The 13,832-nt window shown below is 37.6% G+C and overlaps 1 protein-coding gene across 2 annotated transcripts in view; it reads left to right on the top strand.

The window, feature by feature from the left end:
• Positions 1-732: 732 nt before the first annotated feature.
• Positions 733-13,832, top strand: part of vps53 (VPS53 subunit of GARP complex) — a 31,238-nt gene continuing 18,138 nt past the window's right edge. The window contains exons 1-5 of one of the 2 annotated variants that reach the window (XM_012877360.3): positions 733-883; positions 1,176-1,256; positions 4,225-4,274; positions 5,104-5,170; positions 12,135-12,221. In XM_012877360.3, the coding sequence (XP_012732814.2) occupies positions 797-883; positions 1,176-1,256; positions 4,225-4,274; positions 5,104-5,170; positions 12,135-12,221 (372 nt within the window). In that variant the 5' untranslated portion in view covers positions 733-796. The remainder of the gene's footprint in view (positions 884-1,175; positions 1,257-4,224; positions 4,275-5,103; positions 5,171-12,134; positions 12,222-13,832) is intronic. The other variant, XM_036149961.1, reaches the window with a different exon arrangement.

Consider the following 13,832-nt stretch of genomic DNA (forward strand, 5'->3'; position numbering starts at 1 on the left):
GACCTGAAATTGAAGACGTCCACTCTGGCGTCTGGAAAAATTAAATTTATTTGCATAATTATAGCAAGACGAATACTGTTTCGCTTTTCATGAAACTGGACATGACAAGAGATGAAAAGATGTCAAAAATATACAACAAATTGGATAAGTGTATTTAACAAAGAAATGTGTGTGTTTATAATCATTACAATTTAATGAATACATAGATAAAACAGTTGTGGAATATCATTGAAATCTTAAAGTTATTTTATATTTTGAATTACAATTTTATTTCTCTATTTGTTTGATAATTTCATGATTTCTGTGCTGCAGTAAATAATTCAGAGCTCTGATCAATATTATCCTAACATCTGATTGGCTAATCTGGGGAGCAACTCTGCTTCTGTTTAATTATATCCACTGAATGATAGTCCAGGTGATTTTAATGAGTAAGTCTGGCAGATAAAATACATCATTAAGTCATTTAGCATGCAAGCATGACATTGTTTAATAAATAGAGAAATGATTACACATGCTTTAGTAAATCATACTTTATAAGCAATAGAAATCGATTATTGTGTATTTTATAGAGTATCTCTGTGTCTAACAGTTTTATATGGACGCACACCGGCTTCCACAGTTTTGACTAAGGATAGATTTAAGACCTTATGTTTTATTGAAGCGTTTGTTTTCGGGAGCATTCTTGTTTTTCGACAGTCATGAAAGGCCACACTTCTGTGACGTCACCGCAGCAAGAAGGTCCGTCATCACGCAACCCAGGAAGTGCTAAGCCGGATAGCTTAGTTTTGTTTTGACAATGATGGAGGAAGAGGAATTTGAATTTACTGAAGATTTAGAGGCAATTTTGCATCTAACTCCAGAGGTGCAGCTCGCCATTGAACAGGTAGCTGACTGGTTCAGTTGATTTAACAAAAAAACACCATTATTCTCGCTCTTGACGCGATGCTGCTGTTAGCTGGCTAACGTATCCTGGTTGGTGCATTGCTGACTAAAACATGAATTATATCGCAATAATAACGGCGTTTAACCCCTTAGAAATCGAGGCTGTGAATGAAATTATGCGTGCACCGTTACAACAAAAAGTTGCGTTGACTTTTCAGCTGTGGCTTTAGCCGAAAGTAGACAAACTCAAACCTGTATATATTAGTTAACTGAATATCGTTTTTCTATTCAAGGTTTTCCCCAGCCAGGACCCTCTGGACAGAGCAGACTTCAATGCTGTGGAGTACATCAACACACTCTTCCCCACCGAGCAGGTACAGTCACTTTGTCCTTAGGTCCGCATAATAATAACCCTTGAGAAAGGGAGTAATATCTATCTATCTATCTATCTATCTATCTATCTATCTATCTATCTAATCAGCTGTTGTCCGCAGATCCAGTAAAGGACCCAAGATACCTTTGGCATCTTGGGTCCGATGTTCAAAACATGTTAGCATTTATGCTTTCAGTGCTTTACTTGGTTCAGCCGCAGCTGCACTAGTGAGATGCTACTTTTCCATCAACTAGATATTTGAAACTAGATGATTCACAACAAATGTTATCTCAAGGCAATTTACAGGAGACAAAAAAAAGACACAATCCAGTCATAAAGGCAGGTTCAATGTCAGTTGTATGCATTTCAACTTAATCCTAGTTGTAAAACAATGTAGTGAAGTTTAGCTCATAATTCAAATTAGGTAGGTTTCTGTTCAAGGAACCCCAGCAGACTTCTTAGAATCATGGACTTGCAGCATTCACTCCTCCTCGATGAGTATGTAGCGACTGTGGACAGTCGCTTGCACTGTGTCGTCGACTTTACAGTAATTCCTCATGGCGAGCATGCGCGTAGTGGAGAGGGAAACTCCCCAAGAAGAAACATCCAGCAGAACCAGGCTCGATATGAACGGTCATCTGCAACGACCCACTGTAGGTTTGAGGAGACAGAGCAGACGCACACAGAAAGAACACAGAAGCGATGGTGCAGGAGTATCTTCTATTTGAGATATGGTGAAAAGGGTAATGGCAGCACTAGCTACATTTGTGGCTTTATCTACGAAAGAAACCAAATTAAGCATATAAATTCTGAGCCAGTTTTCTTTTTTTTATTATTCAAGTTTTTTATTATTTTTCAGAACATAAGTATATAACCCCTCCCAACCCCCTCACAAAACAGAACAAAAACACCAAAAAACAACCAAAGCAACCAGGCCAGCGCATATCAAATCAATAAGTTTCACAGAAAATTGACATTTACAAATATCCTCGATGTTAGCAGAAACATCCACAGTAAACAGTAGCTTACAGTAAACAATACTTTCAAAACAGATGTTCATCAAAGAAGTTTACTTGTCCCAGTATTGCAGGAAAGAAAATAGTTCCAAGATTTCTTGAAGTTTTCTATGTCATCATTTAGCTTAGCCAGCATTTGTTCATATGACACTATTTCCAACATTAATCCCAACCAGCTTTTAACATTCGGAACAGTTGAAGATTTCCATAGTCTGAGGATTATTCTGGCAGCCGTGACCGTCCCCACCTGCACCACGGTGTTTTGGTGTTTAGACAAATTAGGCATCACTGTTGGATCCCCCAATATCTGAGCCAGTTTTCATGTCTAGAGGATGAAAGTCGTGGTAAAAGCTCAGTCTATAGCTATATATCCGAAAGAAACAGGCTAAACACTGAAAGAGCGGTCCAAGTGTTTCTTTTATAGAAGCAGAACATTAGGTTATTGGCAGCAATAGCTCAACCAGATTAAACAGATGTATCATCTATGAAGAGAGAAAACAGATAAAAAAAAGACAACAGCAAAGAATGGTAAATTGGAGCGTATTTGGAGATTGTAACAGTGAGGGAAATGGGTCTATATGTCCTCCAGCAGCCTAAGCCTATTGCAGCATAACAACAGAGATAGCTAAGGATAACCTAACCACTCTAACTGTATGCTTTGTCAAAAAGGACAGTTTTAAGCATGGTCTTAAAAGTAGACAGGGTGTCTGCCTCACAGACTAAAAATGGGAGTTGGTTCCACAGGAGAGGAGCCTGATAACTAAAAGATCTGCCTCCCATTCTACTTTTAGAGACTCTAGGAACCACCAGTAGACCTGCAGTCTGAGAGTGAAGTGCTCTGTTAGGAACATATGGAGCAATTATATCTCTGATGAATGATGGAATTATTCAGGGCTTTATATGTGAGAAGGAGAATTTTAAATCCTATTCTGGATTTCAAGGAAGCCAATGAAGGAAAGCTAAAATAGTAGAAATATGGCCTCTCTTTTTAATATTTATCAGAATCACTGCATTAATGCTCCGTCTGTACTGCTTCTGTACATTTGTCTATGTATAATGAAAGTGTATTTATAAAGCTATACATCTGTGGTGTCTGTTAATTTGTTTCAGAATACACAAACCAATCTGTTTTTTTTTTTATTTTCATAATGGTTTTGTTATTGATGTTATTGACAATGATTCAGGAAACTATCCTTGGATAAATACCTTGTTGAAACTTTAGAAGAGACATTTTCTAATGTAGCAGGACATTTAAAAAAAAATAAATGCATCTTAATCACACTGTCTTTTGAAGTTTTTAGGAACAAAATAATGAAAATAGATATAAAAGAAGAATGCTATCTGATTTATTGCTAACATGAATGCAACATTTGCTATAGTGATTCGTACAGCACAAATCTTCTATGCCCAATGGGACTGAATCTGTCTTTAGAAGAAAACACACACTCACAGTTAAAAAACAATAAATGAAAAGGTGTACAAATTTTTAAAATGGTGTTTAAACATGACTTTTTACTTGTCTAGTAATTAGTCATATTTTTTGTTTGAGAAAATAAATAGCGTAATTGTTTTCTGGATTTGAAGGATTGTCATGTGACCTTTCTATGACATTTAGAATGAATATATGTATGTATATTTCATCTCCATCAGGGGTCACTGTAATCCTTTGTTTCATGTTTATATACCATAGCTTTAACATACATTTGTTGCGCTTATGTTAACCTTTTACTAACATGCCATCTACAGACTGCTACAACAATCTTTAAAATGTAATGAACGTAATTTGCTCCTTTTTAAATGCTTGTTTAGTAGATTAAACAAAGAAGGCATTATGTTCAATATTAAGTTATGAAAAAAATTATACATTCTGAAAATATTATTCAAAAGCTTAAAAAAGATGAGCTTACCATGGGTGCTTTTTTTTAACATCAATTCCTTGTTTATCCCCTTCAGTCTCTGGCGAATATCGATGATGTTGTGAATAAAATTCGACTGAAGATACGGTAAGTTTTGTGTGAAACATGTTTTTACTGGAGATGCACCAGGCAGAGATTTGTGTTGGATTTCCAGTCACCGCTTTTGTAAATATTCGACCTGTCAGTACTGTATTTTTTTATTTTTAGCTAAGTTTGACTGCTCTTTCAGAGCTATAAATATCAATCTACTTTTCTTCTATATTCTGTACAAAAATTTTACATTCTTGACAAAAAAATGCTTCTAGTACCACGAAGCAATGATTATTTTTATTTTTTTCAAAAACATCTCAAAGTTACAGTTCTTCTCTCTGTGTGTCAATGCAAAATCATTGAAGGGAGTAAAATCCTTCAGGTATGGGGCAAAGACCATTTGCGCGTTACAAGACAGATCACATCCTGCTAACTTTTTGTCCATTTCTTGTAAAATATTGTAGATATTACTTTGTTTCTATGAGATCATTTCAGAATATATAACAGTGGAATCCAACCTCATATTTGTGAGGAAAAAGCTTTGTTCGCTATGTTTTAAGTTGCTACATCATGAATTAATGTATTGTAACTACAGGAGCCTCAAGGAACATTGCTGTGATTAAAGATTAATTATTTATATTAGGACCACAGGTGACGTCACAATGTCAGCGTTGCACAGCTCTGCAATTAAACAGGATTTGACTGTTAATTCAAAACAATGACAAAATAATTACAGAAGTGGTATTTTAAGCTTTCTTTTCTTTACATCGGTTAAGTGTAATTTCTTCACTAGGTCGCTATTCATTTTCTCTGCGCGTCTCTAGTTTGTGATGACTGGTTGGTTGTTGTACGTCATTGACCTAGTTTTTTGCTTTATGTTTAACAGGCGTCTTGATGATGACATCAGAACAGTAGTGAGAGGTCAGACCAATGTGGGGCAGGATGGTAAACAGGTAAGCTGACCTACGGGTCCTAAAGTGGCATAAACTAAATACATTTTAGTGTGGATCGTCTTTTAGTCTTCTTTTAGATCTTTCTCAAATGACTTAACCATGTCTCTCACACAATATTTTCTAAAAGAAAATCCAAAGCCTCTGTTTAACTTTGGTCCTTAAAGAACTTTATTTTGTGCTGGTAAAGGTGGTAAAGCACCTGGTAAAGTCAGTTGTGCCAGGTTGATATACTAGACTCTGAAAATAGGTCTGAACATGTGTTTGTCTCATCCATAAAGTCAGGAATGCATTAATTGTGGTGTTAAAACTAGTATTGTTTCTTTAAAGGAGCTATAAGCGAAATTGCATTATTTTAGATAAAACTAAAAACTTTTTTGTGAAGAACTAAAGATATGTCTTTGGATGGACTATGGTATGATGTCACACACCATCTCTCTGTGTTGTTCATCAGTCTCTTGTTTACAAAGCCAGGCCGGCCATGCTTGCCCCTCCCTGCTCGTAAAATGCCACCGCCAGAGCAGCGTAGCGTAGCACAAGATGGTGAAGCCGCATGCCCAGCGGATTAAAATGTTCTCTTGTTAACGGCATTATAAAATTATGAGTTGCTTGTTCGTCCAAAAGGTGATGCTGTTTTGCTGTGCATTTATCTATTGGGTGAGAAGAGATGGGGAAATGGGTGCCGGGTTGCAGCTGAATCGGGGGCAGAGAGAGGCATGGCTTGATGCACATCTTGTTTTGGTCTACAGACAGATCCCAAGCCTCACCTAGTGGTAAGAAATCGCTTAATGCCCCTTTTTAAAGCTTAGTTCTCAAACTTAAATTCTTGAGGGTGGGTGCCCTGGTACTTTTAGTTGTGTCCCTTGCCCTACACAACCGTATCAAATGGCTAAACTACCTCACCAGCATGCAGTCAAGCTCTGCAGAGCTCTGCTATTGAGCTCATATTGGAGTCAGGTGTGTTGAAGCAGAGATGCATCTAAAAGTTGCAGGACACCGACCCTCAGGGACTAACACTTGAGACCCCTGCCTTAAAATGGTGCCTTGTGATGTAACCAAAAGAAAAGGGGGGGAAAAAAAAGCCAGTCCTGTGTGACTTTCTTCTCTCCATATTGCTTCCATGGAAAAGGACAACATGAGTCAGATCCATAATTCCCGCAGCTCGGTCAGCCTCTTTACGGAAAACACGTCTTGGAAATAGGTTCTCATGTGTAGATTCTCACATTCTTCACATGTTTGTGTTTATCTTTCCCTGATTGTTGGGGCATGGTGTTAAAAGAGCTGATTTAATCACAGCTTAGAAGGAAGCTAACGGCAGCTACGAACATTGCATGTTCAGACCAGTTGATGTTATTAGGTGCACATTGTCTTTGGGGAGCCCAGACCGGCGGCCCGTCTTTCCCAGTCAGCTACCGTTTAGCAGCGGAAACCCTCTGAGTCTCTATCCAGACCAATAACATTAACCAGTCACACACAATAATTTTAGTTTGTTTTTCCAACCCCACAGAGCCATTTCAACATTTCCAGGAAGAAAAAAAAAATCTTTCAGCAGATGGAAACAGGCTCATTTTAAGAAGGGAGAGAGCAGTAGCATAAAACCAATGGCATCAGCAATTTTAGTCAATTCTGCTGCTGACTGAACTCCATTACTTTGCTGAGTAAAATATTAAGGTTGAAACCTAAGATGGTAACATTTATTGAGAAGAATGGAAGAAGCAAGTTGAGTTGAGACAGAAAGTTGAGGAAATCTGGAAAGTGTTTTCCCGTTCGGGTTATTTTTCCTTTAGGGAGGCAGACAGTAATAAGCTCACAGACTGAAAAACTGTGGAAATGTCACAGTGATCAGACTTACAGTTGCTATTGGAGTTCACATTTACAGTGTCCCTGCGGTGCAAAATAATGTTTACATTTGTTTCTGTTAATTAGAGTACATTTATTTGTGCTCATTACAAAGGCATAATGTGCCCCCCCACACCCATCTAATTTAACTATGATAAATGTAATTAAATAGTGATCAGAAAAATATTTATATTAAGGCGCGTATATTAGGTGTTCTTGTGCAGGCATTTATGCTGCTGACTAATAAATTTGGTTGAAGCCAGACTTGTGCATCTAAAATGGAAAACAATGGGCTGAATATCCAAACTGATTTTAATTAAAGCAGCATAGTAGCATATTTTTGAGAGCACTTCAATATTCTAAGCGTTTATCGTTCTTTTTTTCAGAAACCATATGACATTTTTGTCAAAACAATTATTTTCTTAAAATAATACAATTGTCAATGATTTTGTATGTACCTTAAGTTTCAATGGTGTATAAAAATACACTGTTTTAACTTGTAATACACAGGCATTGCCTTTCTATACCTCTGATATCTTGCCATAAATAATTTCATCCCCTCCGCCTTTGTGCAGCAGATTTTGTTGATTTTGTTGACATATTGAATAACAAGATCATCTCAACTTAAAGATGCCATATATAAAGCAACGGCAAAATGGTCTACACTGAGCCAATGATATTCCTTAATCTCATGCTGTGATATGCAGATGCTCCATCTGCACTGTTGAAGATTCACTCAACCCTGGACACCCAATTATTGGCTAAGATGTAATGATTAATACATTATTATTATTGATAATTGTTAAGCTGTTTGGGGGAACTCATAGTTTGTGTATAGAATATTGAAGTTTCAGCCCAAGATGTCCAAGCAATCATTACACATGAAAAAAAAGACGGCGACATCACAGCAAATAAGAAGTTAAAGGCATCTTTTGACTGCAGGGACTTTTTCTAGGTAGCAGGGTAGTTTTGTGCTCCATTATAACTCATTCTGTTTCCACTGGATGTACTGTGTTAAAAGCAAATTAGCAGGTATAAATTTACCTGATTGAAAGCCTCCAGTGGGGATGTAGAACATTTTCATTCAGCAAGATCATATTGGGGGATAAAACGTGCTTATAATTTCAAGTTAGATATATTTTTCTACTTTAAACTTCATTCGTATCAGTTTAGACTTGTCCACAGCTTTCATTTTAATGTTAATTGTTAAATGTAATAGACCTTAAATCACTGATGTCTGCTTACAGTCATTTATGGAAGCAGAGGGAGTAAATCCACCAGGCAAGGGGTTTAAGCCGTTTATGTTGTGAGGCACAAAAAAGCCTATCTACAATGCCTGTGGATACTTAACATTCTTTTAAAGATGAAGCTCTGCTGCTCTGTGTGCATGGGTGTTTAATGCTCCATCACAGAGGCTTTAAATATTAAAATCTGCAATAGTTCATCTGCAAGAGGTAGTCTGTTTTATTTGGGGTCGGGGGGCTTTTAAAATGTGTTCCAGTTAAACTTTTCCCTGGACATTGTATTGCTTTTACATAACTTATTAGGTGTAATCACTATGACAGAATCACTGGTTATTTTGTAGTCGAAAATCACGTAAAACACTCTGGCAGTCAGACTCTGTTCAACAGGTAAAATATATTATCGATGGGCACGGCATCTGTCTGTCACAGTGTGTGTCAATACAGACTTAAAGAACAAATAAAAATTACTGATGTGATTTATTATTTTAAATTGTGAATCTACACACTGAATTCCCTTATAAATCGCATGACTCTATTGATCAATACTGACACTTCTTCAAGTAGCAACATATTGATGTACATAACCTACAAGTACTGTTTAAAAGAGCAAATATGTTTGAGTGCAACCAGAAAACAATGCAAACCAGGTTCACGTCACTGTTATGCAGTCTTTTCTCCATCTTTTAAGAATGTTAAAATAAAGGTGATCCCACATATTGCTTGCTAGGTCACATGTAATTTGTTAAAAGCTGCTTTTATCTTTGTTTTTGCTGTTTTCTGTTTCTCAATGAGTTGTTGATAATGTTTTATCACCAGGCACTGGAAATTATACGGTTTTCTCTTTCCTTTTTTTATTTTATTTCAACATACAAAAATCAATGCTAAAGATTTTGGATCTGTTCTGTAAAATGATGTGCAGTGCTTTGTTCTTCCTTGTATAGCCTTACTTTATCTCCATACCTGACATCTATTACAAAACCAAAGTGCCACGAAATGTATTTTGAAAACCAGATGGTGAAGGGGAAAAACAGCAAAGAAAAAGCACAGAAATGTTTTGTTGTTCAGACTCGGTCTGCATAGCGCATTTTAACTCGGTTATTTTCAGAGTTATTCTCTTGTCCATTACAATGTTTACACGTGTAGGGTGGAGGGTGTCGCTCAGGCAACATTCCAGCTGCTAAAATAGCTCTGTTTAGCTGATCTGATTTACCGCTGTGTTTAGCCTAAAATGCAGAAGTGCCTTTTAATGTGCCCTCCTTCTCAGACAACTCCACTGAGGTCTGCCAGCAAGACGAGCGGGGTTTATCTCAAGCATGTTTGAATGCTTTAAAAAAAAAAAAAGAGGCTCCGCCGCATCTTATCTAAACTTTACAAAACTGCCTGTGTATGGGCCTTGGAACATGTGCGGCTTGTTGCATGTCAGAGAGGGTTTGTGTGAACGCAGATATCATCTCTGGCGTGGAGGCGACTGCTGGGCAGAGATCTTCTGAGCTTTCCTCAAGGCTAAATACAGGAAAAGGGCACTAGGAAGTGGGCCAGATTCACTCAGCTGAGTTTGCATGTGCAACATTTGCACCATTTGAACTTAGTGTTGTTTTTTCTTTTCTGCATGTTATGCGTTTGCTCAAGAATCCCCTCAGGAAACCTCTTAAGAGATTCAGTGCCCCTCCCATCCTCTCAGCGCTCAGATCAAACAGCAATCACTTAACCTTTTATTAATTTTTGTACAATAAGTCCCTTAATCTGCTTAAAGTGAAGTATGAAATGTAATGGGAAAGAAAGTATAAAGTAGGGGTAGATTTTGCTTTGCCTAATTACAACCAGACTTGCTATGCTGCCCCGAGAGGCAGATTTTCAGATAGTCATTCAGGCCAAAATACAGATTTTCAGCTTGGTTAGAGAAGTTAAGCCACATTTGCATGATTTAAGGGTGGCAAAAATCTGATTTTTGACCATGAGTCTCCATGGACACAGAGGAACGGTAATTAATCAGTTCTTTTCAGCACACACTGTATTTACGTATGTGTAAGCCTCCCTGCTGTCCGTTTGTTTGTCAGAGGTGCTGTGAAAGTGGTAAATTCCTCGGACAGCTGGTGTCGGCTGTTTCCACTCCTCCTGTGCATGTGTGTGGAAAGGATCTGAAGAGAGGCGACGTTGTCTCAGCGGTGCCACCACACCAAGGGGACCAAATTAGGCTTATTACCTTGGTATTACATGTCAGTGCAGCGTTTCTGTTTCAGACCATCAAAGAGCAGCTGGTTGTATCAGATAATGGGGGAAACTTGAGAACATCTTACAGCTGTAGCTGTCTAATGGTATATGGGCTGTAAAACCCACTAATGATCTCTTTAGCCTTTATAGTGACAGCCTTTATACTCAGCTTAGCCTTTGCCCTTTGTGTCAACTTAAGCCCTATTAATGTTTGATATTTAGTCAGTTTGATAATTATGTGTGCAAATTGTATGCTGGATGGTGGCCTCATTTTGGAGTTGGGTTAATGACATTAGCAAGATAATTTTAAACATCAACTAATCTAAATATACGGGAAACAAATTCCTCGGATGTTTAGACTGACACACCCATTACAAATGGTTTACAAATTCTCCTTAAATTTTACAATTTTAAGTATGTCACATGTTTTTTTTCTAAACATCTACAAGTATTAACATTTTATCTTAAAGTATTGAGTTTAATGCATGCAATTTTATCTTTTTTTTTCCCCTTTCTGCCCAATATTCTGAAACTAGAGCAAAAGAGACCCGGCATTTCTTGTACACTATAAAATAAAAGGTCTCCAACTGAACTGGGCTGATATGGTAACAACTGTAACAATATAATAACCTTAACAAAGAAATTTTCCATGGTTTTAGTGATGCTTTTCCCTTACCGGATGTTTTGTACAGACAATGAGCCTATTTTATATTCCACTCATAACCCACTGTAAGGAAATGTGGTTATATGACTCCTGTAAATAATGTCTGCCAGCTGGATGTCACTTTACCTTGGTTTAAATGTAGTTATATTTTTAGAAAAGTCAACTGGCCAAACTTGGATCAGAAAGCAAAAAGAAAAATTTAGCTTAATACAAAGTTTTCAGATATTAAGATACAATTACATTAATTTACTGGTGAGATATAGGACCATTTATCCTTTATGGAATATGAAGGGACAGAATAGCAGACCTGGATTCTTCTACCGTTCTCAAGCAAAATGTATAACATCATGTAATTGCTTTCATTTAAAACAGAAAGTCAGTAATTATTCCTCTTGTTTTGTAAGCAGTCATTAAGCTGTAACTTTTTACATGTTGGTGTACCTGAGCACCTTTTAACAGCAGAGCTTCAGTTACTGAAAATGCTTAAAATGAACACATTGCAGTCAGGTTGTAATGAAATGTGAGCTGTGAAATTGGCTGTTCCCCAATTCTGCCACTTTTCTTTTTGCATTTTCATAAACACTGCATCGTTTTGTTATATTTGCTGCTTTGATAAACGGGTGGGAGGAAACACAAGAGTTTTCATGTCAGCAAGTTTTCAGTATGCGGGCTGATTTTTTTTTTTTTGTAAATCCAGCAATTTATTTGCGCTTTACCGCTGCACCGGTTATAAACTAAGTTTAGGTAAAGTAGAGGGCAAAAAACACTTTGCTTCAAAGAAGCTGGTCTTCCCTGTAATCTTTTAAAGTGGTCGCAACCAATAGACCTCAGGCTTTCAAAGTCTTTTATTGTTGTATGCTGTACTGTTTGATGTGCCTTCAGACCCAAAACTCTCGCTTATGTTGTGGCATAATATCTATTTTCAAACACTTTGTGACATTAAGTGCCTCTAATGCTTCTTGTGCAGTAATCAAAACATGTTGTTCGTTTTGCTCTTTGTCTTCTGCAGGCTTTGGAGGAGGCCCAGATAGCCATCCAGCAACTTTTTGGCAAAATCAAAGACATTAAGGACAAGGCAGAGAAGTCGGAACAAATGGTAAACACAGGGATACGCACACAGACACAAGAAACATGACAGGATGTATTTTGTTTCCAGAGGGAAGAACAGTGTTGATCAAGTTATTTATACAGTGGCCTGCAAAAGTATTCACCCCCTTTTGGCATTTTTCATTTTTTGTTGCTTCACAACCTGGATTTAGAATAGTTTGAGAGTTTATACCATTTCATTTACAGAACATGCCTACCATTGAAGAATTGTTATTTTTTTATTGTTAAGCTAACAACAATTAGGACCAAATAACAGGAAACTACAGTGCATAACTGTTTTTACCCACCTAAAGCCAGTACTTTGTAGAAACACCTTTTAGTGGCAACTACAGCTTCAAGTCACGTTGGATCAGTCTCTATGAGCTCAGCACATCTTGCCACTGGGATATTTATCCATTCCTCAAGGCAAGACTGTTCCAGCTCCTTCATGTTGGGCGTTTTTTACATGTGAATAACAATTGTCAAATATAACCACAGATTCTCAATTGGATTTAGGTCTGGACTTTGACTAGGCCATTCCAACAAATTTAAATGTTTCCCCTTAAACCACTTGAATGTTACTTTAGCAGCATGCTTCGTTCATTGCCCTGCTGGAAGGGGAACCTCCATCCCAGTCTTCAATTACAGGCAGAATGAAGAGGGTTTTGCTCGAGAATGGTGCGTAGCTGAGTAGATGCATGTAAGACTGCTCTGCTACTAAACTGTTTAAATCCTTGCTAAAATAGGCCAATTCTGTGCATCAATCAGACCAACTACAACCCTGGGGTTTAAGAAAAAATCTGATGAAACAAAGAAAATTAAACCAGAGCAAGACACAACAAACCAAAGAAACTAACTTTGCAACTCCTACAGCTAAAGCCAAGTTCACCGCTAACAGCGAAGCCATGAAAGCTGGTGGCGGCGCTAGCCCTGAAGCTGGCAACGCTAACCTAGATAAACAGTCAGAGAGACATAGTACCACCGTCAGGGATGAGCCCAGTACCTCTTTAACAACAGTACCGGTAGCTCTTAACACCATGAAGACTGATATCTCATCCAAATTTGAACGCTTGATTAAGACGATCCAGTCTGATAATCTTCCAGACGAAGATATTGAAGAATACATAACACTGTAGGTATGCTGGTGAAGATCTTTTCCATGGTCATGACCATGGAAGCTTGAGAAAGCTTCCTGGATAGGAAGTGAAACGTCTTCAAACTACGGAAAAAAAGTCCAGTTGCTTTGTTTTTTACTTTTTTGGAATAACACTGTAGGAAATGTTGTCCAAAACTGATGATGGAACATTTCTCTGATATTTTGACACAGTGTAGAGTCAGGAATGCGGGCCAGAGTAAACGTTAGTTAAGTTGTTACATTGAGTTCTGAGCGCTCTCCCCCGATCTGTTGATAAAGGCCTTTTTTAGATACATGTGCCTATATTTTAGATATATGCACTGCATAATTCAGCAAATATGTAGGTGTTTCGTTTGCTGGGTTGCTTTAAAAGAATTTTGCAAACCACAGTAGAGGAGTAGTTGCGCTCATTCTGTTGTTTTTTGTCTGTTTGTTTTGCTTTCGACATCAGTATAGCTATTACTGATCCTCACACTGTGTGGACCG

The sequence above is a fragment of the Fundulus heteroclitus genome, chromosome 18 (assembly GCF_011125445.2).
Source record: "Fundulus heteroclitus isolate FHET01 chromosome 18, MU-UCD_Fhet_4.1, whole genome shotgun sequence".
Lineage (NCBI taxonomy): Eukaryota > Metazoa > Chordata > Actinopteri > Cyprinodontiformes > Fundulidae > Fundulus > Fundulus heteroclitus.